The sequence below is a fragment of the Ahaetulla prasina genome, chromosome 2 (assembly GCF_028640845.1).
Source record: "Ahaetulla prasina isolate Xishuangbanna chromosome 2, ASM2864084v1, whole genome shotgun sequence".
NCBI classification, from domain to species: domain Eukaryota; kingdom Metazoa; phylum Chordata; class Lepidosauria; order Squamata; family Colubridae; genus Ahaetulla; species Ahaetulla prasina.
Window position 1 is genome coordinate 9,322,430 of NC_080540.1, and position 23,789 is coordinate 9,346,218.

Below are 23,789 nucleotides of genomic sequence, written 5' to 3' on the forward strand. Positions count from 1 at the left end.
ATTAAGCTGTGGAAGCTGACTTTTTGAACAGAGATCGTGTCTATGCCAGTACTTTAAAAAGAGACTGGCTAAAGAGAAGATTGACATTTGCAATAGCTAAAGATTGGGAAGAAAAACCCCTGTCTCTGAAATACTGTTGTTAGGGGATGCTCCCATGATCCAGATCCCTGTATTATCATGATTCGAGCTGGAGCTGGGCTTGACATTGGGCTTATAGACTGTGTGGCTTAAGACTCTATAGGAGAATAGTTATGATACAGTTGTGATTGAAAGAAAAGTTATATTGGAGACTTTAACATATAAAGGATTAAATCATCTGCAGAAACAAGGAGAACTTTTGAAGAAAAGAAATAAGTAACAAATAGTAAATTGATCTAAGAAAAAGTATTGTTCTGGAGAAAATTACATCAATGTATATTTTATGTACAATAATATGTTTAAGTGATTGTCATTATTAAATGTTAGTATTAATATTTTCCCTCTTTGATTATAGTACGATATAGATATTTAAGATTATAAAAATCTCTGCTAATATTGTATTAATGATATTAATCTTATAGGTCCTGAGTGGCTTATAGAAGGAGTGGCTGGAGTGATGTTTCAACATGGGATGGTTGAGGATTGGAGCAGTGGAGGGAGACATAAGAGAGGAAAGAAAGTGGGTGTGCTGGTTTAAGAGGTGTTTAAGATGACAAGCATTACAAATTTAACAAGGATCGGGACAGGGAAGAAACAGACAGTTCAGTCCACATCGGCTATTTCAAGTCTTTCCGACCAAAGATCTATTAAAAAAATGGTATCAAGAGAAAGCTCTAACTCGTTTAAAAATCTACAAGCCATGCTGCAATCAATGCAAGATGCTGTGGCAAAAAATCATGAGGACCTAAAGAAGGGGAGAAGAGAAATATGAAGCGAAATGGGGGAACTCAAAGAAAAAATGCAATTGATGGATGAAAAATTTGAAACCTTCCAACAACAAATTATGAGAAATGAATAAAAACTTCAGGAGATGGAAGAGAGAATAGGAAAAAAGGAAAAAAGAGTGGACAAAATGAATGAGAAATTAATGCAAGTAAATAAAGAACTGGAGACGTCTGTTATACTTCTGGAATCTGAAAAAGTGGCGCTGTCAGCTTTGGAAGCCATACTAGGCCGAAGGCTTCCATACACTGCCACAATTCTCCTCTGTGGGAAAGGAGGGGAGGAGGGTGGTAGTGCAAGGGATGATTAGACATAATAACATTTTTCTGCCGGTCAAGGTCAGGCTGGGTTCGCATCTGGAGGAGTGGCTGGAGTGATGTTTCGACATGGGATGGTTGAGGATTGGAGCACATGACCGGCAGAGGGGTCATGAGGGTGGAGATTTTGGGATTTGTATTACTGAGGGATGAACCGGAATCCCGAGTTTCAGTTTACATCCAACTCTGCCACTTTACCTATGCTAGTAAAAGAACTTTGAAAGATGTTGGTTTCGGAGTCTTTCCTGCAGGAGGGGTTTTCTGGAACGCTGACAGGCACACTACCTACGCTTTCAAAATATAAGAGAAGAAAACGGAAGAGACTTACCAGAAATGCACCAAGACAAATTCCTTTTGTGTCCAATTATATTTGGCCAATAAAGAATTCTATTCTATTCTATTCTATTCTATTCTATTCTATTCTGAAATGATGGTGATATTGGCGAAAGCACTTGGGATTGGAAAAGAAGAGATGCTGATTGAAATGGACAAGATTTATAGAATTCATACTAATTATGCAAAACGACATAATCTCCCAAAAGAGATTCACATTAGATTTGTTAAAAAATCAATTGGAGACAAAATTCTCCATATAACCAGAGATGACCCCATAGAACAGTGATGGCTAACCTTTTTGCCATCATGTGCCAAAAACGTGGGGAGGGTGGGGGGGACGCATGCACGCGTGCCCACACCCATAATTCTATGCACCCCCACCCCCTGCGCATGCGTGCATGACCCCCTCGGTGCTCCCCCCGCTTTTGGCACGCGATGGCATGGTGGACCCGGTAGGCCTGTGTTTTGCTCTCCCCAGGCTCCACAGCCTCTCTAGGAGTCTGGACAGGGCGAAAATGGCCTTCCCCATCCCCCCAGAGGCCCTCTGGAGGCCAGAAATAGGCCGTTTGCCAACTTCCTGTGAGACTGGAAGGCCATTTTTTGCTCTCCCCAGGCTCCTAGAAAGGCTCTGGAGCCTGGGGAGAGCAAAAAATGGACCTTCCCCACCTCCCCCAGGCCCTCCGGAGGCAGGAAACAGCCTGCTTCCCTACTTCCGGGTGGCCCAGAAGGCCCAAAAATCAGCTGGGGTGCGCCGGAGCTGAGCTCACGTGCTCATTGATATGGCTCTGCGTGCCACCTGTGGCACGTGTGCCATAGGTTCGCCATCATGGCTGTAGAACATAGAGGAAGACAACTGGTGATACTTAAGGGCAGAGGAGAGAGAGAGCTAAGAAGGCCATATCAATTCTTGACCTCAAAATTGACAAGACATAACATTAATTTTAGATAGTTGAAACCAAGGGATAATGATCTCATGGCAGGAAAAAAGATTTAGAATTGACACTGTAGACAAAGCGGAGGAATTTTATAATATGAATTTTAGTAGCGAGGAAGAACCAGAAGAGAGAGAAGTAAGAGAGCCAAGACAAACAGCCATAGAAGAGAAAGAATTGCAGATTAAAGAGAGAGACAGAGGGAAAGGAGGCAAAACAGAAAATAATGAGGAAAGATTTAATGAACCAAGAGAAACCAGATCAACAAGGGTGACAAGTTCCAGATATAAGTAGAGAAAGGCAGGAAGAGATTAAGATCCTATCTTTGAATATCAATGGTTTGAACTCCCCTCCAAAAAGGAAAAAAAAATCAACAAACTTAATAATATACAAATAATATACAAATGGATGAAGACTATTGCTTGACATAGTGTAAGCTGCCCTGAGTCTTTGGAGAAGGGCGGGATATAAATGCAAATTAAAAAAAATAAAAATGAATTTAGATACAATAGCGATTCAAGAAATTCATATAAAGAGAAAATGAAGAGTTATTGGTATACCCTAAACTGGGAAAGATGTTTGCTTTGCTTTTGCAACATAAAAAAAGAGGGGTAATAGAATAGAATAGAATAGAATAGAATAGAATAGAATAGAATAGAATAGAATAGAATAGAATAGAATAGAATAGAATAGAATAGAATAGAATAGAATAGAATTTTATTGGCCAAGTGTGATTGGACACACAAGGAATTTGTCTTGGTGCATATGCTCTCAGTGTACATAAAAGAAAAGATACGTTCATCAAGGTAATGTTTTATATCAAAGAGAAGATACTGACTAAACAAATCTATAAAGATGATGAGGGGAGGATCTTAATAGAAGTAATATTAAATCATAAACCAGTCGTACTAGTAGGAATATATGCCCCGAATGAGGGGCAAGAACAATTCTATAGGAAATTGCATAATATAATCGGGGAGATAGAAGGAGATAATATTTGCATAGTGGGCGACTTTAATGCGATAGTTGATAGAAAATTAGATCATAAAAGTGACAAAGCAAGAAAAGGAATTAGAAGAATACTACCCAAATCTTTTTTCAAAATGCTTGAGGAGTTGAATATACAGGATAGTTGGAGAGAGTGAAACCAAGGGAAAAATCAATATACATACTATTCAAACAGACATAAATTATGGTCCAGAATTGATATGGTTTGGATGTGGACAGAGCTAAACTTGGAAGTGGAGGAAGTAGAAATAAAGACCAACCTCTGGGCAGACCATAATCCTTTGAAAAGCAGATGGAAGGGACAAAAGAAAACAGTAAGATAGACCCTTAAACGATCAATTCAAAAACGTGAAGAATTTAGGCTGAAGATGAAAGAACAAATGTGCATGTTCTTTCAAGAAAATAAAAAAGAAGATACAAATCTACAAAACCTATGGGACACTGCAAAGGCTTTTATGACAGCCATTGTGATTGCTTATATGGCAAAAATAAAACAAAAAAAACAACAACAGAAAAACTTAGAGGAGGAATTCAGGAAGTTAGAGGTAGGATTATAAAAGGAACCCCAAAGAGGAGATCATAAACAACAGATGGAATTAATTAAACACAAATTGAATAATCTTGAAAAGGAAGAACTAGCACAACAAATTTATTTTATTTATTTATTTATAATTACATTTCTATACCGCACCATCTCCCGAAGGACTCAGGGCAGTGTACAGCCAATATTAAAATAAAGAGGAGTAAGCAAAAATGCAAATAAGCCAGTGAGATGGCTAGCATATAAATTGAAAAAACAGAAAGGAAAAAGGTGGATTAGCAAATTACAAGATGAGGAGGGTAATATATTTTATCAAAACGAAGCAAAGAAATATATAACATATGACTTCTATTACATAAAAACGATGGAGGCAATACAGAAGAAAAAATACATTGTTTCAAGAAAGCTGAACTACCCAAAGTCCCAGAGGAGATAAAAAATATGTTGAATGAAGATATAAGAATGTCAGAACAGAGGTAATAAAAAAACAGAAAAGTAATAAGACACCAGGCCCTGATGGATTACCATCAGAACTATACAAAGAAATACAAGAATCTTTAGGAGAAATACTAATTGAGGTATTTAATGTGGTATTAAAAGAAGCAAAGGTATCGGCCTCATGGGCAGAGGCAAATATTGCATTGATTCCAAAGGAGAATACAGATTTAACCCTAATGAACAATTATAGGCCTATACTGTTGTTGAATTCGGATTACAAAATATTTATGGCAATAATGACTGAAAGACTTAAAAGATATTTAAATGACTTTATCTACATAGCCCAAAATGGTTTTTTACCAAAAAGACAAATAAGAAATAGTATGAGGACAATTTTGGATGTGTTAGAATACTATGAAGTGCATAGTGAGGCACAAGTGGCATTGATATTTTTAGATGCCCAAAAAGCTTTTGATAATGTTAATTGGGATTTTATATTATAAAAATATATGGAATTCGGCAAAAAATTTATAAACCTATTTAAAGCAATATACTCCAATCAAGAGGCCAGAGTTATAGTAAATGGAGAAACAACACAAAGTTTTAAAATTCAGAAAGGTACGAGACAAGGGTGCCCATTATCGCCATTACTGTTTATTTTAACTTTAGAGGTATTAACAGGAACAATTCGGAAGGATAAACAAATTAAGGGACTGGAAATTAAGAAAGAAATATATAAATTACAAGCTTTTTCACTGGGTGAATATGGAGAAGTAGCTAGATTGAGGGTTAATAAGGAAAAAACCAAAATGATAATTAAAAATATGTCCAAAACACAGAAAAAGGAACTGACAGAGAGATTAAGTCTTCAAATCATGTAAAAAGTAAAATATTTAGAAATACTATTAACGGCAAGATGTATAACAATTAAAGAGGACAATTAAAATAAATTAAATGACCAAATTAAGGTAGATTTGGAAAGATGGAAAAAGTTGCAACTCTCCCTTATGGGGAGAATTGCAATCGTAAAAATGAATATCTTGCCAAACATATTGTTTTTATTCCAGAACATTCCTATAAAATTAGACAAAGAATATTTTAGAAATCTGGATAAAATAATATCCAAGTTTATTTAGCGAGGAAAAAAGCCTAGAATCAAACTAAAATTATTATAAGAAGGCAAAGAAAGAGAAGGATTCGGCCTACCAGATTGGGAAAGATATTACCAAGCTGCCACACTCACATGGGTGAAAGAATTGATAAGCTTAAAGAATAGGAGGTTATTAACATTGGAAGGATATGATATGCAAATAGGATAGCATGCCTTTTTGTGGGATGGCAGACATAAAGCACACCAGTACTTCCAAAGGCATCATGTCAGACGAGCCATTTTCGAAGTTTAGACAAAAGTTAAGCAACAGAACTCTATGGAAATCCCAGCCTGGCTACATTAGAAGTGTTAATGCATCCAAACTTTGTGAACCTGGGGAAAGTAGTTACATACAAAGATATTTTAAATGAAAGAGGGGAACTAAAATCTAGAAAAGAACTACAAGATGAAGGGGTAGAATTGGAATGGTGGGCATATCTACAGATCAAATCACGCTATATGGAAGGACATAAAAGAATGGGGTATCAAGAAAGAATTAATGGCGCTATATAAAATTTTATAAGGAACGGATGAAAAGGTGATAAAGAAAATTTATCAATATCTATTGGAATTTAAAATGGCAGAACAAGTGAAGGAAATCATGGTAGTGTGGGCCCAAAATTTTGGTTATAATATCGAACTGGACAAATGGGAAGAAACAGGAAATTAATGTTAGCCACAGCGTACAAAGGAAATCCGTATAAAATGTTCAACAGATGGCACCTCCCGCCCACAAGGTTAGGAAAAATGAACAGGAATTTATCACCACAATATTGGAAGTGTAAGTTAATGTCAGGATCTTTCTATCATATGTGGTGGTTATGCACAAAAGCTAGGGAATTTTGGCGTCAGATAAAGACATGGTTGGAAGAGATCAAAATATAGATTTGAAAGTGGAATTATTCCTATTAGGAATTACAAAAGAGAAACATAGTTAAGGATTGATATACCTAATGCTGCATGTTATAAGAGCAGCAAGACTGATTTATGTGCAATACTGGAAAAAGGAGGAAATCCCCCCAGAAGAAGAAATAATAAAGAAAATTCTGACCTGTGCAGAAATGGATAGGCTGACACTAGAACTTAAAAATAAGGATGAGACAGAATACTATAAAATTTGGAACAAATTGTACCAATGGTTGGAAAGTAGAAAAGGAGTTGGAACAAAAAAGAGTTAAAGTTTGTAGAACTGACGTGGGACAATATTTTGAAAATATGCAAATGAAGACAAGGGATATGTTTATAACACCAAAGCAGCAATGTATGATAGGTAGTAATTATATTTGTTACGTTAAAAAAATACAGTGTCCAATGTTTTTAATGTGTAATTAATAAAAAAACTTTTTTAAAAAACAAATGAAATTCAAGCATCTCTAAACTCATCTACTTTTTTTCATATGGATTACCTTGTGTGCAACAAGGGATGATTTATGCTTGAAGTAATGTCCACATACTGGACATTTCAAAGATTTCTCCATAGTGCGAGTCCTCTGGTGTCTCACCAGGCTGGAATTCTTACTGAAACTTTTCCCACAGTCAGGACATTGAAAAGGTTTCTCTCCTCTGTGAGTCCTCCGGTGTATCACTGGGTGGGAATTCTGAAACATCTCCCACAGATAGGGACATTCAAAGGGTTTCTCTCCTGTGTGAGTCCTCTGGTGTCTCACCTGGCTGGAATTATTACATAAACCTTTCCTACAGATAGGACATTCAAAGGGTTTCTCTCCAGTGTTAACGCACGGTTAACATCTCCCCAATGAGTGTAGGCCACCGTGTTACCATAACCAGCCCTTGCTGTGTCCATGACGTCTCTGTTAACACTCACCACACCTGTCAATTTACCAACTCCAGTTACTGCACCAGTGAACATCGCACATCCAGTCACTATCACCTCACCAATGAATCTCCCAACACCATTGACATTAGCTGGCCCTTTAAATATAGCCATGAGACCTGTGAAAAGCATGTCTTACCTTCCACAGGCATTGCCAACCATCCTCTCCTGGTTAAAAAAAACCCCACGCTACAGCAAAAACTTCATGTTTGAAAAGACTACAAAAGGGGGCTGCTGTGTATTGTTTAACGGACCGCTAAATTGACCACACCCACCCAGTCACATGATGACCTAGCCACGCTCTGAGATTTAAAAAAACAGCAAACCTCAGAAAAAGTAAAACAGAGACCATGAACAAGTAAAAAGCAGATTTATTAAAAGGATATATATATATATATATATATATATATATATATATATAAATATATTAAGCTTTTGCAAAAGGGTTCTCTCATGGAGGAGAGAGAGAACGTCTTAAAGCTCCGAATACATGGTTTTCATACATTTTCAAGCAATCGGCAAAACAATTAAAACGCCCCCGCTTATCATTGTTTTTCGGACATTACATAACATTTTGGCTTTTTCAAAATTTAGAATTCTTGAGGGTATTTCCTCCCAAAATACCCTTTCAATACATCCTTAACTAAAACAATTAATTGGAACAGGGTATCTTCCTTCTGATTTACCTTGGTTCAGCCTGACCCAACTCAGAATGTACTAACTTAAGTGTCTGGCATTATTTCCTCAGAAAAGGCATCGTACATACTTCCTCTTTCTAACTGTCTTACACACCTAAATAGCTCAGGGTTACCTCAGTTTATATGAAGGGTAAATATGGAGTCGCTTAGGCTACATTCTTTACATAAATAATTCCATTTCCCTCACACGCCCATCCAGTCACATGACATCTTAGCCACACCCACCCAGCTGGTCCGCCCCCCCTCCCCAATAGTTTGACAGGCTGAATTGGCCAATTTAAAAAGACTGAGGACCCCTGCTTTATGTAGAGGTAGGTGAAGGGGATAACCTCCGTGTGTCATTGAATAGTGGGTGCGCAGCTACTCCTACAAGACAGGTAGTACAAACTTTCTTGATAATTCTCCTTCCTCCAGACAGAAGTCCAAAGATTTGCTATGCCAACCACTCCCAGTGTGGATCCTCTCAGGCATCAACCGCTGCCTGACTTCTGCAGCCGCTCACAGCCGGACACGGCTTGTCGTGCAGCCCATGCAAGCTGTCTCCAAACTGTTTCTCAGCTGATTAAAACACTTTTAATTTCTGGAGGACATTTCAAAGATTTCTCCACAGTGTGAGTCCTCTGGTGTATCACTAGGTGGGAATTCTGATTGAAACGTTTCCTGCAGACAGGACATTCAAAGGGTTTCTCTCCTGTGTGAATCTTCTGGTGTTTCACCAGGCTGGAATTATCACGAAAACCTTTGCTACAGATAGGACATTCAATGAGTTTCTCTCCTGTGTGAATCTTCTGGTGTCTCATCAGGCTGGAATGATCACAAAAACCTTTCCCACAGCCAGGACATTCAAAGGGTTTCTCTCCTGTGTGAGTCCTCTGGTGTGTCACCAGGCTGGAACTATGACTAAAACTTTTCCCACAATCAGGACATTCAAAGGGTTTCTCTCCTGTGTGAGTCCTCTGGTGTGTCACCAGCGTATAATTGCGACTGAAACATCTCCCACAGTCAGAACATTCAAAGGGTTTCTCTCCCGTGTGAGTCCTCTGGTGTTTCACTAGGCTAGAATTATTACTAAAACTTTTCCCACACATAGGACATTCAAAGGGTTTCTCTCCTGTGTGAGTCCTCTGGTGTATCACAAGGTGGGAATTCTGACTGTAACGTTTCCCACAGTCAGAACATTCAAAGGGTTTCTCTCCTGTGTGAGTCCTCTGGTGTGTCAGCAGATTGGAATTATCGCTACAGTTTTTCCCACAGATAGGACATTCAAAGGGCTTCTCTTCCGTGTGAGTCCTCTGGTGTATCACCAGGTGGGAATTCTGACTGTAACGTTTCCCACAGATAGGACGTTCAAAGAGTTTCTCTCCTGTGTGAGTCCTCTGGTGTATTATGAGGTTGGAATTTCTATTGAAACATTTCCCACAGATAGGACATTCAAAGGGTTTCTCTCCTGTATGAGTCCTCTGGTGTGTCAGCAGATTGGAATTATCACTAAAGCTTTTCCCACATATAGGACACTGAAAGGGTTTCTCTCCTGTGTGAGTCCTCTGGTGTGTCAAAAGGGTGGAATAATCACTGAAGCTTTTCCCACAGTCAGGACATTCAAAGGGTTTCTCTCCTGTGTGACTCCTCTGGTGTCTCACCAGATTGGAATTGTGACTAAAGCTTTTCCCACAGTCAGGACATTCAAAGGGTTTCTCTCCTGTGTGAGTCCTCTGGTGTTTCACCAGGCTGGAATTATCACAAAAACCTTTCCCACAGTCGGGACATTCAAAGGGTTTTTCTCCTGTATGAGTCCTCTGGTGTTTCACCAGGCTGGAATTATCACTAAAGCTTTTCCCACAGTCGGGACATTCAAAGGGTTTCTCTCCTATATGAGTCCTCTGGTGTTTCACCAGGCTGGAATTATCACTAAAGCTTTTCCCACAGTTGGGACATTCAAAGGGTTTCTCTCCTGTGTGTGTGATTTTGTGTCTCAGAAGGTGGGAATTTCTAATGAAACCTTTCCCACAATCTCGACACTCATAAGGTTTCTCCATTGAGAGAATCCTCTGATGTATTACCAGGCGGGAAATATGACTGAAACCTCTCCCACAATCAGGACATTCAAAGCATATCTCTCCTATGTGAGTCTTCTGGTGTATCACCAGGCTGGAATTGTGACTTTCCCATAATCAGGACATTCAAAGGGTTTCTCTTCTGTGTGAGTTCTCTGGTGTGTGAGATGGAAATTTCTAATGAAGCTTTCCCCACAATCTAGACACTCATACAGTCTCTCCCTATAATCAATCTACTGATGCAATTGTGACAAACTTTTCCACAATCAGGACATTCAAAGGGTTTCACTTTTGTGAGTCCTCAAGTGCTTCATCAGGATGGAATTCTCACTGAAACTTCCTTCAGAAAAGATGTTCAAATGGTTTTTTCCCTGTGTGTGCGTCCTTTAGTGTCTCATGACCTGAGAATTTCTAATGAAACTTTCACACAATCTGCAGTCATATGTTTTCTCCCTCCTGTGAGTTATCTGATGTAGCACCATGTTGCCGTGCTCACTAAAGCTTAGTTTTTGCCACAATGCTTTTCTCCTTTCTGGCTTCTTGTTGCATAATCAGCTGTTATTTGCAATCTGTACTTTTCCCAGAATAGGCAAATCTATGGAGTTTTTCCACAGCTGATATTCTTGGGGAAGTCAAAAATATGGACAATGCTTTGTTTAGTGGTCCTTTCATTCAAGCCACTTTCTTCCTCACAGGGAGAGGCCTGCATTCCTGTCTGCTCTACGTGACTTTACTATTGACAGTTTCCTCCCCACTGACTTCCAGATATTTCCCTCTTTTGCTGAAGGATAAATAATCTCCCTTCACTTTTCATGTAATGTATCCTTCAGTTCTGCATAATCTGCTTATTGAAATCTTGAAAATTGAAATCTTTCTTGAATTTCTCTCTTTTCTCTAATAGCTGCTGGAGGAGGAGCAAAATTGTATTGTTTTCTGAAGAGAATGGAAAATCTTTTGATTTCTGGGATGATTTTCTTCCCTTTTCAATGTTGCTTGTTATTTACAGCTGTCCCGAGGTGCTCTTATTGCCATCCTGTTTGTCTGTAAGATTCAAAGAAAAGTAGAACTTTGTTTATAAAATGGTTAGAGAGGATGTGAAAAAAGAAAAAAAAGTGTGTGTGTGTGTGTAGGTTTTGGCATATTCGGGTCTTTTCCCATGTAAGGTTGAAAGGATTTCAACCTTACTTACTTTCAACCTTACACGGGAAAAGACTCCAATATCCCTAAACCTACATACCTTTACCCGTGAAAACCTACAAAAACAAATACACACACACACACACACACATATATATATTACAATGAAAAAACAAACATGCCCCAATACTAGAATATTCACTTACATTATTGATGGTTCATATGACACATGGAGTACTACTGAGATCCATGTTCAAAGATCCATTCAATCAAATTCAGTTATTTAATTGGGTCAATTATCAATTCTTAGCAATGCGAAGTGTTATTATCAAATATAAGTTGAAGTGCTGGGGATAGGTTATATAATTGCAGATATATGCATAAAAAGAAATACAGGTACACCCACCTACACATGTATATATGGAGAAAGTCTATGTCTTTGAAGCCTGACAAAATATCACAAAATGGTTAATGTCAAACCTTCTGAGATAATTTTAGAAATGTGGGACTATAATTGATGAAATGATGCCAAAAGCCTCTGCCAGCTTTAAAGCACCACTTTTGCTCATGGAGGTCATCAGCTGCAAATAAGAGGAGAAAATGCGTTCCAAAACCCCTCTGGTGACATCCTTGTTCAAGTAGTCCTCACTTTACCTACCGCAATTGGAACGGATATCTGAGTCACTAAGCAGCCCGATTAAGCATAATGTCACATTATAGTGGTAACTTACATCTATTCCTCGGTAGTTGTTAAGCAAATTACTATGGGCTGTTAAAGGTAATTTCATATGACCGTAACTTGCAATTTCCTACCAGTATAGCCACTGATTTTGCTTGTCAGAAGCTGGCTGGGAAGGTCACAAACGGGGATCATGAGTGTGGGATGCTGCAGCCATCATAAATGTGCAACTATTGGCAGAACCCAAATTGCTGCGATGCCTTTTCAAGCACTTTCAAAATCCCAGTCACTGCTGACATGCGGTCACTGAACAAGTGCTGGGATTACCACAAATTTTGTGGACCAGGTGCACATCTGCTTCTACTGAGCCATAGTAACTTTGTAGGCTCATGGAAGACATGGTAAGTGAGGACTACCTGTACAACCAAAGATGCCAAAAGGTCCTCAGTAGCTATTTCTTAGGAAGGGCTGGATTAGGCACAATTGAGACACAGCAGAGCTACTTAATTCATTATTTGCATCTACCTTCAGGCAAAAAGAAAAAAACAACCAAAAACGTAGGCTAGGAATACAAATTAAAACAGGCAAGAAAATGATAGGAAAACACCTGTCCATTCTAGATGAGTTCTAACCACAAGGACCACATTCATTACATCCCAGAATTCTGAAGGAGCCGGCAGACGTGATCTAAGAACCATTGAACCATCTCTTTGAAAGATCTTCTCGCACCAAGGAACTACAGGTGTACTGGAAAAGAGCTGATGTAGTTCCCATCTTCAAAAAAGGAGAGTAAAATGGATCCAAAAAACTACAGGCCAATTAGCCTGTCATCACTACCTGGAAAGATCCTGGAAAAGATAATGAAACAAAAGATCTGCAAACACCTAGAAGCAAGCAAATATATAATCAAAAGTCAACATGAGTTTGTCAAAAACAGATCATTCCAAACAAATGTTATTTCATTCTTATACAAAATGATTAAATTAGCGGACCAATCAAATACATAGTATAACTGGATTTCAGTAATGCCATTGACAAAGTAGACCATAACCTACTTCTTGGTAAATTAGAAAAATGTGGGATAGGTACATACATCCACATAAATGGATTCATAACTGGCTGACAAACCACCCCCAAAGTGTATTCCGTAATGGGATTTTATCTATATGGAGGGAAGTAAGCAGTGGGTACACCAAGGTTCTGTTTTAGTACTCTTTAATATCTTTGTAAATGCCTTAGATGAGGGAATCTAAGAGGAACGCATCAAATTTGCAAACGTTACCCAGTTGGCAGGAATAGCCAACACCTCAGAAGATAGGCTCAAGATAGATAATCTCAATATATTTGAACACTGGGCCCTATCTAACAAAATGAAATTTGAGGGAGGAAAAAAAACAGGTTTTACACTTATGCAAGAAAAAACAAATGTACTGGTACAGAATAGGTGGAACCTGGCTCAGGCAGTAATTATGAGAGGGACTTTGACATCTTAGTGCACAATCATTTAGATATGAGCCAGCAGTGTATTGCAGCGGCAAAAAAAAAAAAGCCAATACAATACTAGGTTTCATTAACAGAGAGAATCAAGATCATGTGAACCACTTTATAAAGAGTAAGACCACACTTAGAAAATTGCATATAATTTGGTCACCATATCATAAAAGACTCTGGAATGCAGTAAAGAGCAACAAAGATGATTAGGGGTCTGGAGGCTAAAATATAAAATAGGGTTGCAAAAATTGAGTATTTCTAGTCCAGTGAAAGGAAGGACTAGGGGTGACATGATAGAAGTCTTCCAATATTTGAGGGGTTGCCACAGAGGGGGAGGGGGTTCAACCTATTCTCCAAAGCACCTGAAGGCAGGACAAGAAACTGGATGGAAACTAATCAAGGAGAGAAGCAACTTTGAACTAAGGAGAAATTTCCTGACACTGAGAACAGTTAATCAGTGGAAGGATTTGACTTCAGAAGTTGTGGGTGTTCCATCACTGGAGGCTTTTAAACAGAGACTGGACAGACATTTGTCTGAAATGATATTGGGTCTCCTGCTTGATCAGGGGGTTGGAATAGAAGACCTCCAAGGATCCTTCCAAATCTGGTACAAACCCTCCAGTGACGGAGGAGCCACAACCTCTGGAGGGAAGCCATTCCCAAAGAATCAATTTTAATTTAATAGAGACTTTTTCAATCTTCCCACCAGCAGAAAATTCCAGCCACCAGTTTCACAGCCTGCAGCCCCAGTGGGCTTCCATTTGGGGAGGGAAGGAACCTGCAGCAGCAGCAGCAGCTGACCTGCTTCAGCCCAGTTGCTTCTCTGCTTCCAGGCCGTGGAGGGAACCGAACAGCCCGACTTGCTCCCGGACTCTCCTCCCACCTGCTGCCCTCAACTCACCTGCCAGCTGCTGCTTCGACCCTCGCAAGAGCAGAAAAGCTGCTCTGCACTCCACCTTCCTCCCATGATCCGGAAGAGAAAATTGCTCCGCGCTTCTCCTCCCCTCCCGTCCTTTCTAGCAATGAAATACTCGATGGTTTTAACTCCTTGAAGCTCAACCACAGAAACTGCCAGGATTCTCTGCTTTCTAGGAACAGGTGTTGCCTGCTGCTTTTGTTGTTGCCTATCTCCAGATAGGAGGTAGAAAAACACGCTTGTCCCGTCTCTACTACGTTTGCAAAATGTTTCGCTTGATTAAATGCGATTAAGCCGTTTTTGACTTCTAGCAACCGACCTTTGCAACTGAGCCAAATGAAATAGTGAAATGTGATGTTCCTTAACCTTGCGAAGATTAGCTATGTGCTCTCAGCCCTAAAAGTTCATGGAGGTTTTACAGAATTACACAATCAGCTTTTTTAGGGGTGACTGTTAGTGGAGATCAAAACCTCTCTAATACCCCAAAACCTTATGACTTCACTCATAAACCTTTAGGAGCTTCACTCCTGCTGGCCAGGGCTGCATCCAAGAGCACCCCGCAAGAAGCTTGATTCCTGGAGGAGGAAATTTTATATCTGCTAAATACCATGTGCAAATTCTGTAAATCTGCACGGACATATCCATTAGGTCACATATTTATTTATTTTATTTATTTATTTATTTATTTTGTCACAACATCATACAAAAAGATTATATAGTATATAAACATATATATGAGTAAATGTTAGGAGGTATAAGCATATATATATATAGGAAGAAGAAAAGAAAAACAATAGGACAGGAACAGTAGGCACGCTTGTGCGCTTATGCACGCCCCTTATGGTCCTCTTAGGAATGGGGTGAGGTCCATAGTTGAAAGTTTTTGGTTAAAGCTTTTAGGATTATGGGAAGAGACCACAGAGTCAGGTAAAGTATTCCAAGCACTGATGATTCTGTTACAGAAGTCATATTTTCTGCAATCTAGATTAAAGCGGTTAACATTAAATTTAAACCTATTGGTTGCCCTTGTATTATTGCAATTAAAGCTGAAGTAGTCTTTGACAGGAAGGACATTACAATAGATGATTCTGTGAGTTAAACTTAAGTCTTGTTGAAGGCGACGGAGTTCCAAGTTTTCTAAGCTGAGGATTTCAAGTCTGGTGGGATAAGATATTTTATTGTTTTCAGAGGAATGGAGAACTCTTCTTGTAAAGTATTTCTGGACACGTTCAATTGTATTGATGTCAGAGATGTGGTGAGGGTTCCAAACAGGCGAACTGCATTCTAGAATTGGTCTAGCAAATGTTTTATATGCTCTGGTTAGTAGTGTGGTGTTTTTGGAAAAGAAGCTGTCCCATCTCTACTATGTTTGCAAAATGTTTCGCTTGATTAAATGCGATTAAGCCGTTTTTGATTTCTAGCAACCGACCTTTGCAACTGAGCCAAATGAAATAGTGAAATGTGATGTTCCTTAACCTTGCGAAGATTACCTATGTGCTCTCAGCCCTAAAAGTTCATGGAGATTTCACAGAATTACACAATCAGCTTTTTTAGAGGTGACTGTTAGTGGAGATTAAAACCTCTCTAATACCCCAAAACCTTATGACTTCACTGATAAACTTTTAGGAGCTTCACTCCTGCTGGCCAGAGCTGCATCCAAGAGCACCCCGCAAGAAGCTTGATTCCTGGAGGAGGAAATTTTATATCTGCTAAATACCATGTGCAAATTCTATAAATCTGCACGGAAATCTCCATTAGGTCACACACAGAGAAAAGCAGGGCTTAGAAAATGGGGGCTAAGAAAGAGGGGGTGATCATAAATATATAATAGAAGAAATATTTTTAAAATACATTTTAAAAAGAAAACGAGTATAGTAGAATATCCCACCGAAGCATATGATTGACTAGAATAGAATAGAATAGAATAGAATTTTATTGGCCAAGTGTGATTGGACACACAAGGAATTTGTCTTGGTGCATATGCTCTCAGTGTACATAAAAGAAAAGATACGTTCATCAAGGTACAACATTTACAACACAATTGATAATCAATATATCAATATAAATCATAAGGATTGCCAGCAACAAGTTATAGTCATACAGTCATAAGACTACATACAGACTAATAACCAGGCTAAACTTTTTAGAGGGACAGTCTGCACTATCATTTTCAGTGCAGATCCAATAAATTTGGCTGGTGATAGTGGTCTTTTAGCTATCGGATCTGAGCTCTGTTACATGGAGAAATCTGGAATAAAAGAACTGCAAGGTATATTTTATTGATTTCCTTTTCATTCAGGAACTCAAGATGGCATATAAAGCACTTCTTGCGTAGCATGCTGTACTTTACAGGGTCAATATACCCACAGACAGCCTGCACTACCTACCAACAGTATGATCCACTAGAAAAAAAATTGGAACCAGTCCTCTGAATTGTGTTAGTGAAATGAACAAACTTGCTATTCTTTGGTGATTTCTAAACTCAGCAAAATCAGGATCATTCATAGCTTAATTATCTGTTCATTGCTCTAAATAATGTTCCTCTCTTTACTTGTAGAGATTATTTGGAAAACTTAAAGAAATTTTGACTTTTTTTAAAAAAGGAAAAAATCAAGGTAACAATTGTGTTTTAGAAACCCACTGTATCTATGGAGTCCTCATCACTGAGCAAGAGTTGGGAAATGAGCTTTACATTACCTTTTTATTATTAAATTCATTTATTATTAAACTTAATCGTTGCCCATCTTGCAGTTTGAGGCAACTCTGAGCTTCTTGCCTTGCCCTTATCTGCCTTGTAACACTGATACTACCCATTTTTCCCTTGTCAAAAGCTACTGAGACTTCTAACATGACACATTTTTAAAAATGAAACGTTTTCAACTGTACATTTTTTCTCTCATGTTAAGGTAGCCAAACAGAGAGGTTTGTCCCTCTTATGCGCGACAGTGTGGCAAAATGGCAGCCGCTTCCACAAGTCCACCGCATGGTCCAGGGATGAATCTGGGGCCCACTGAAAATGGTGGCTGCTTCCAGGACACAGTCATGAGGCCCAGGGATGCATGTCCCCCCCATCCTTCCTTGACATGAGGATCAGAGATATTCAAAAGGGGAGGAGGAGGAGGAGGGTGTGAGGCCAGGTGGGGTGGGAGTCAGACCTAAGGACTGCAGAGACCCAGCCTGAGTGAGAAGAACCCTGTGGGGACCCTGGAGGAAGGACCAGGGATGGGAAACAGAGCACAGGGTGCCTTGGAGGGTGGGAAGGTCTAGAGATGCCTGTGGCAGGCAAGCCTGGCCCTGCTCTAGGCCTCCAAGAGTTTTCCCCAGCCCTGAGCTGGCCAGTACTCAATTAATGGCAGCATCAGAAAGAGCAGGGTGATCCGGGTAATTAAGGAAATCAATCACACTTAACAGCCATTACAACATGCAACCGTAAATTGCAAGGCCATGATAGTTGTATCTTGTGGATTACTTATATGCTGCCTGGGGAATTCTGGGGCTAAAATTCTGGAGGAAACCAAGGTAGAAGACTGAAACTCCACATGGGAGTTACATAATCAATCTTCAAAACTATCACCCAGAAGCCATAGTGAAGAATTTCACCAGAGGTGAAATCTAAAATTTTTCCCTATCGGTTCTGTGGGTGTGGCTTGGTGGGGTGTGTGTCCTGTGACTGAGTGGGCATGAGCAACTCAATGTCACTCACAACCACGCCCACTCAGTCACAAGACCCCAACACACCAAGGCACGCCCACAGAACCCTGTAGGAAAACTTTTTTATTTCCCTTTTTGCAAGATGCCTGCAGCTGCAGCCTTTCTTTTTTTTTGGTGCGCCTGGAGGCACTTCTTGTTACTGGAGCCGCTCCTTCTTCAACGTGGCCTTGCCTTGGAGCCGCCACCTACTGGCTGCCCGCTCACCCTTCACCTTGGGTTGAGGGCTGGGGCCCAGCGATGCACCATTCCCCGAAGCTCTGGAGCCACCAACCCTCAACCGGGTCGAGGAATTCACCATTCCCTGATTCTGGCCTTGCCCCAGAGCTGCCACCCACTTGTTCTTTGCCCTGAGTCAGGGGCCGGGACCCAGGGACACACAATTCCTTGAGGCCCTGGAGCCGCCACTTGCTCGCCGCCGCTTGTTCACCACTGCTTGCTCACCACTGCTTGCTCGCCGCCTGCCTCAACCAGGTCAGGTAATGCACCATTCCCCAATACCAGCCTTGTCCCGGAACCACTGCCCACCCTCTCTTCACCACAGTGTGTCCTTACCTTCCTCTAGTGGCTGGCTGCCAGGGAAGGCAAGCACCCAAAAGTTACCAGAGCCGCTCTCCTTCTTGAATGTGCCACCGCCATTGCCACCCTCTTCCAGGCCCCAGTTGCGCAAGCGCACACCCAACCTGCCACTGATGAATGAAATAAAAGTGTGCGCTTGCGGAGCTGGCGCCTGGAACAGGGTGGTGATGGCGGCGGCACATTCACGTTTACCTGCCTTCCATGCTGCCTTCCCGGTATCCCGGTGGTCAGCTTGCGAAGGCTGGCAAGCATGGCAGGGCTTCGGGGAAGGGAGTAAGCATGCTTGCCTGCCTTCCATGTGGGCTTTCGCTTGCCTGCTTTTGCAAGCTGGCCATTGGGACCGGGAAGGCTGGGCAAGCATGGCAGGACTGCAGGCCATGGACCGGTTTGGGGGCATGGCCAGCCAGCCTGTCGTGTCCCACTCCTCCTCCGACGGCCGGGTCTGGGAAGTCTGTATCAAGCGTGGCCACGAAGCCTCTGCAGCTTTGCCAAATTCCTGTCAGAGTTCTCAGGGCAGGCAGGAATCCAAGGTGTGACTTCAGCAACCAGATGAGACTTTGCTTGATTCAAGGAATGCCAAAAAGCAAATCCTTTATATAGGCCATGGGGTGTGGCTCCATGACTCAGCACTTATCCAGGCCTGCCCCTCCCTTCCTTTTGCTGACGTCACCTCTCCATTCTCCGGAAGCGGGGATCCGTCCATTGTGTCTTTCCGTCCTCCTGGTTTGCTGCCGGCAATTCTAGCACGTGGCTGGCTTCGTGCTCACACACTGTAGGAGGGAGGTTTGTTTGCTCATTCTGTCTGGGCATGGTGCCAGAGCTGGGGGCTGGAGGCATGCCAGGCCGTTCTTCTTCATTATCAGACTATGTGTCAGCCTGCCCCAGATCAGTGTTTGAGAAAATAAAAACCCAACTTCATCATGTTGAAGAATTTGGTAATCTTTATCATACAAGTCTGGATGCGGTGAAAGCAAAGCTGGAACTGGAAGTAAATCAAAACCCCAGAGTCATATTCTCTCCTGAACCCTCCCCCTACTAGAGGTCATACAATAATAGTCCAATGTCTTCTTTCTCCTCAGTCACGTGTAGTTTCACTTCCGATATTCTCCCTCTGTCAATCTTCCGAATGGAATGTGGAATCAGCAGCTGCCGTTACATTCACGTGCCAACACAATTCAAACCTCTGGTTTTGAAAATGGCATTCCTCTATACAATGTCAGCGCTGGGAACAGTGAAAACCTTTCTCCATAAAGCATGTAAGACAATCAGTAGAGCAAACTTTTAACAAGGTAATAAAATAGTCAGATAATCTAGTAGGAGAAATACACTAAATTAAAGCGGAGGCTGACACTCTGGCTCAGATAGCAGGAGATGGGAGGGGCCCGGCTGCGGAGAGGAGGGCGGGCGAGACACAACACAGCCATTGCTCCCACTTCGGCGAACCAGCCCCAATCTCCGCTACCTATTCACCCGATCTGGTCCAATCTGGTAGCATTTCACCCTTGAATTTCACTACTTCTACAAAAGGAAATATCCAGAAACTGTTTCCGATAATCAAAAACAAAACATTCTGTTAATAACCAGAAAAGTGAGCCTTTTTCCATTTCCCTTTTCTCTCCATCTATAAATCTAAAAAGTATTTCACAATCTGGACACTCATATGGTTTCTCTCCTGTCTTGAGTCTTTCGGTCCATCTCCAGATGGGAATTCTGACGAAAATTTTTTCCACAAACCAGAGATTCATATGGATTATCTCCTGTGTGTATTGTCTGGTATATCTGACTGAAAATATTTCCCACAATCTGGACATAAGTGCAGTTTCTCTATGTGTGTCCTCTGATGTATTATCAGCTTGGCTTACTTGCTATAGCTTTTGCCACATTGAGACAACTGGTAGTGTTTTTCTCTGGTGTGAGCCTTTCCATGAACAGCTGGGAAGCTGTTCTGACTAAAGCTTTTGCTGCATTGGGAACACTGATACGGCTTTTATTTATTTTATTTTATTTATTTATTTATTTTGTCACACAGTATATATAAGCATAAACATGAAATAATTGTACAATGTATAAGCATATATATGAGTATGAGTATGTAATAACTATATTAATTGAATATAACGAAAGGAAACAATAGGACAGGAACGGTAGGCACGTTTGTGCTCTTATGCACAAACTCCAGTTTGTTCTCCAGTGTGGAACCTCTCGAGCATAATTCTACAATCTTTGCTTTTCTTCCTTGTCTGTAAGCTGCTGGGGAAGAAGGGTTAGCTTAGTTATGGTTTATAAAATGGCTGCCCAGTATTTTTAAAAAACAGATCCAAAGGCATACATTACAATAAAAGGCAAAAATACCAAAGTGCTAACTTAACCTCTTACATTAATTATTTACATTTTCAATATACATGTCAAATATCCATTCAGTTATGAAATTTATTTGTTGATGTGGGTCAATCATGAGTTCATAGAATTGCAAAGAGTTATCATCAAATATACCTGGAAGTGTTGGGGACAGATTATACAAATATACATATCCGTGCTTCCCTGAAAATAATAATAATAATAATAATAATAATAATATTTTTGTTATTTTCTCCCGAAGGACTCAGGCTGAACACAGATAAAATATAAATACACACAATAATTTAAAAACAACCCTTAAAAAACTAATTTAAATGCCCAAAACGTTAAAAAACATACTCCCCTGTAAAATAACACAATTTTAAAAACCCATCCAATAAAAATAAAAATCAGTCTAGTCCAGACCCTAGTTTTATTTCTTTTGGGGCCCAAATTAAGCCCCAGATCTTAGTTTTGGAGGATGTCTTACCCGCTTACTTTAGGACCATCGCAGCCAGGTTGCCTATACCCACATGTTACATTGCAGTCTGATTTCTTCTGCAGCCGCTTGCAGCACGACATCGTGTGGTGCTATTACAATTCACACCAGAGATAAATCCAGGGCCCACTGAAAATGGTAGTTGCTTCCAGGACAAAGTCATGAGGCCCAAGGATGCATGACCTTCCCTCCCACCCCAACATGAGGTTCAGAGATCTTCAAAAGGTAAGAAGGAGGAGGGTGTGAAGTGGGGTGGGAGTCAGGTGTAAGGGGACCTGGTGGGGGGTAGTGAAGGGCCAAGGCGACACAAGGGTTAGGATACAGAGCACAAGGATGTCTTGCAGGGTGGGAGAGGCCTAGAGATACCTATGGCAGGCAAGCCTGGCCCTGCACTAGGCCTCCAAGAGTTTTCCCCAGCTCTGAGCAGATAATGTTCTGCTTAGCGACTCGCACATTTGATTAATGGCTGCCTCAGGGAGAGCAGGGGGATTAGGGTAGTTAAGGAGAGCAATTTCACTTAATAGCTGTTGCAACATGCAACTGTAATTCAAGGTCCATAAAAGTTATTTCTTGACTACTTTTATGTTGGCTGCGGAATTCTGGGGCTCAAAATATGGGCAGAAACCAAGGTAGAAGACTGAAACTCCACATGTGGGAATTTCATAATCAACATACAAAAGCTCCACCCAAAATTCCTTTCTGAGGAATTCAACTACTTCTGGAAAAGGCAATATCCAGAAGCTTCTGCTGATAACCAGAAACTAGTTAGTTAGCCATTAGCCATTTTCCTTTTCTCTCCACCTACAAATTTAATCCTGAGAAATGTTTGAGCAAAATAAATCAGGCCAAAATTCAAACAATCAATTTCTCGCCTACACTTTCAATGGGTGATCAGAAACGAAATTCAATCATTCTCTAAACCCGTCTACTATTCCTCATATGGACTACCTTGTGTACAATAAGGGATGATTTATGCTTGAAGTAACATCCACAGACTACTCATTTCAAAGATTTCTCCACGGTGTGTGTCCTGTAGTGTATCATTAGGTAGGAATTCTGACTGAAACTTTTCCTACAGATAGGACATTCAAGGGTTTCTCTCGTCTGTGAGTCCTCTGGTGTCTCACCAGGCTGGAATTATGACAAAAACATTTCCTACAGATAGGACATTCAAAGGGTTTCTCCCCTGTGTGAGTCCTCTGGTGTGTCACCAGGTTGGAACTGTGACTAAAACTTTTCCCACAATCAGGACATTCAAAGGGTTTCTCTCCTGTGTGAGTCCTCTGGTGTGTCATCAGCGTGTAATTGCAACTGAAACATCTTCCACAGTCAGGACATTCAAAGGGTTTCTCTCCTGTGTGAGTCCTCTCGTGTTTCACCAGGCTACAATTATTACTAAAACTTTTCCCACAGATAGGACATTCAAAGGGTTTCTCTTCTATGTGAGTCCTCTGGTGTGCCAAGAGGTGGAAATTCTGACTGTAACATTTCCCACAGTCAGGACATTCAAAGGGTTTCTCTCCTGTGTGAGTCCTCTGGTGTCTCAGCAGATTGTAATTATCACTACAGCTTTTCCCACAAATAGGACATTCAAAGGGTTTCTCTCCTGTGTGAGTCCACTGGTGTATCACCAGGTGGGAATTCTGACTGTAACGTTTCCCACAGTCAGGACATTCAAAGGGTTTCTCTCCTGTATGAGTCCTCTGGTGTGTCAGCAGATTGGAATTATCACTAAAGCTTTTCCCACAGATAGGACATTCAAAGGGTTTCTCGCCTGTGTGAGTCCTCTGGTGTATCACCAGGTGAGAATTCTGACTGTAACGTTTCCCACAGTCAGGACATTCAAAGGGTTTCTCTCCTGTATGAGTCCTCTGGTGTGTCAGCAGATTGGAATTATCACTAAAGCTTTTCCCACAGATAGGACATTCAAAGGGTTTCTCTCCTGTGTGTGTGGTCTTGTGCCTCAGGAGGTGGGAATTTCTAATGAAACCTTTCCCACAATCTTGACACTCATAACATTTCTCCATGGAGTGAATTCTCTGATATATTACCAGGCGGGAATTATGACTGAAACTTCTCCCACAATTAGAACATTGAATGGGTTTTTCTCCTTTATGATTCCTCTGGTGTATCACCCAGTTTCAATTATAACTGAAAGTTTTCCAACAATCAGGACATTCAAAGCATTTCTCTCCTATGTGAATCTTCTGGTGT

General features: G+C 40.7%; 3 protein-coding genes across 7 annotated transcripts in view; 1 reads left to right on the top strand and 2 right to left on the bottom strand.

Moving 5' to 3' along the window:
* Positions 1 to 23,789, top strand: part of LOC131193532 (zinc finger protein 850-like) — a 332,320-nt gene that overhangs the window by 145,556 nt on the left and 162,975 nt on the right. The window lies entirely within an intron of this gene.
* Positions 8,101 to 14,517, bottom strand: LOC131193494 (zinc finger protein 84-like). Of its 4 annotated transcripts, none has more exons than XM_058173724.1 (3): positions 14,438 to 14,517; positions 12,653 to 12,929; positions 8,101 to 11,270 (listed from the first exon to the last, which is right to left on the bottom strand). In XM_058173724.1, exon 3 carries the CDS (start codon positions 10,209 to 10,211, stop codon positions 8,730 to 8,732), a length of 1,482 nt encoding a protein of 493 aa, XP_058029707.1. In that variant the 5' UTR covers positions 10,212 to 11,270; positions 12,653 to 12,929; positions 14,438 to 14,517; the 3' UTR covers positions 8,101 to 8,729. The 4 variants fall into 4 exon arrangements, with proteins under 4 accessions (XP_058029707.1, XP_058029710.1, XP_058029711.1 ...); XM_058173727.1 differs by having other exon boundaries at positions 12,653 to 12,893; positions 14,438 to 14,487; XM_058173728.1 differs by having other exon boundaries at positions 12,883 to 12,929; positions 14,438 to 14,487.
* On the bottom strand, positions 19,984 to 23,785 carry LOC131193506 (zinc finger protein 180-like). 2 transcript variants are annotated; one of them, XM_058173752.1, is made up of 2 exons: positions 21,567 to 23,785; positions 19,984 to 20,986 (listed from the first exon to the last, which is right to left on the bottom strand). In XM_058173752.1, exon 1 carries the CDS (start codon positions 23,600 to 23,602, stop codon positions 22,619 to 22,621), a length of 984 nt encoding a protein of 327 aa, XP_058029735.1. In that variant the 5' UTR covers positions 23,603 to 23,785; the 3' UTR covers positions 19,984 to 20,986; positions 21,567 to 22,618. The 2 variants fall into 2 exon arrangements, with proteins under 2 accessions (XP_058029735.1, XP_058029736.1); XM_058173753.1 differs by having other exon boundaries at positions 19,984 to 20,989.

Excerpts from the sequence above, each read along its gene's own strand:
- LOC131193494 (XM_058173724.1), bottom strand. The coding sequence starts at position 10,211 with ATGGAGAAACCTTATGAGTGTCGAGATTGTGGGAAAGGTTTCATTAGA.
- LOC131193506 (XM_058173752.1), bottom strand. The coding sequence starts at position 23,602 with ATGGAGAAATGTTATGAGTGTCAAGATTGTGGGAAAGGTTTCATTAGA.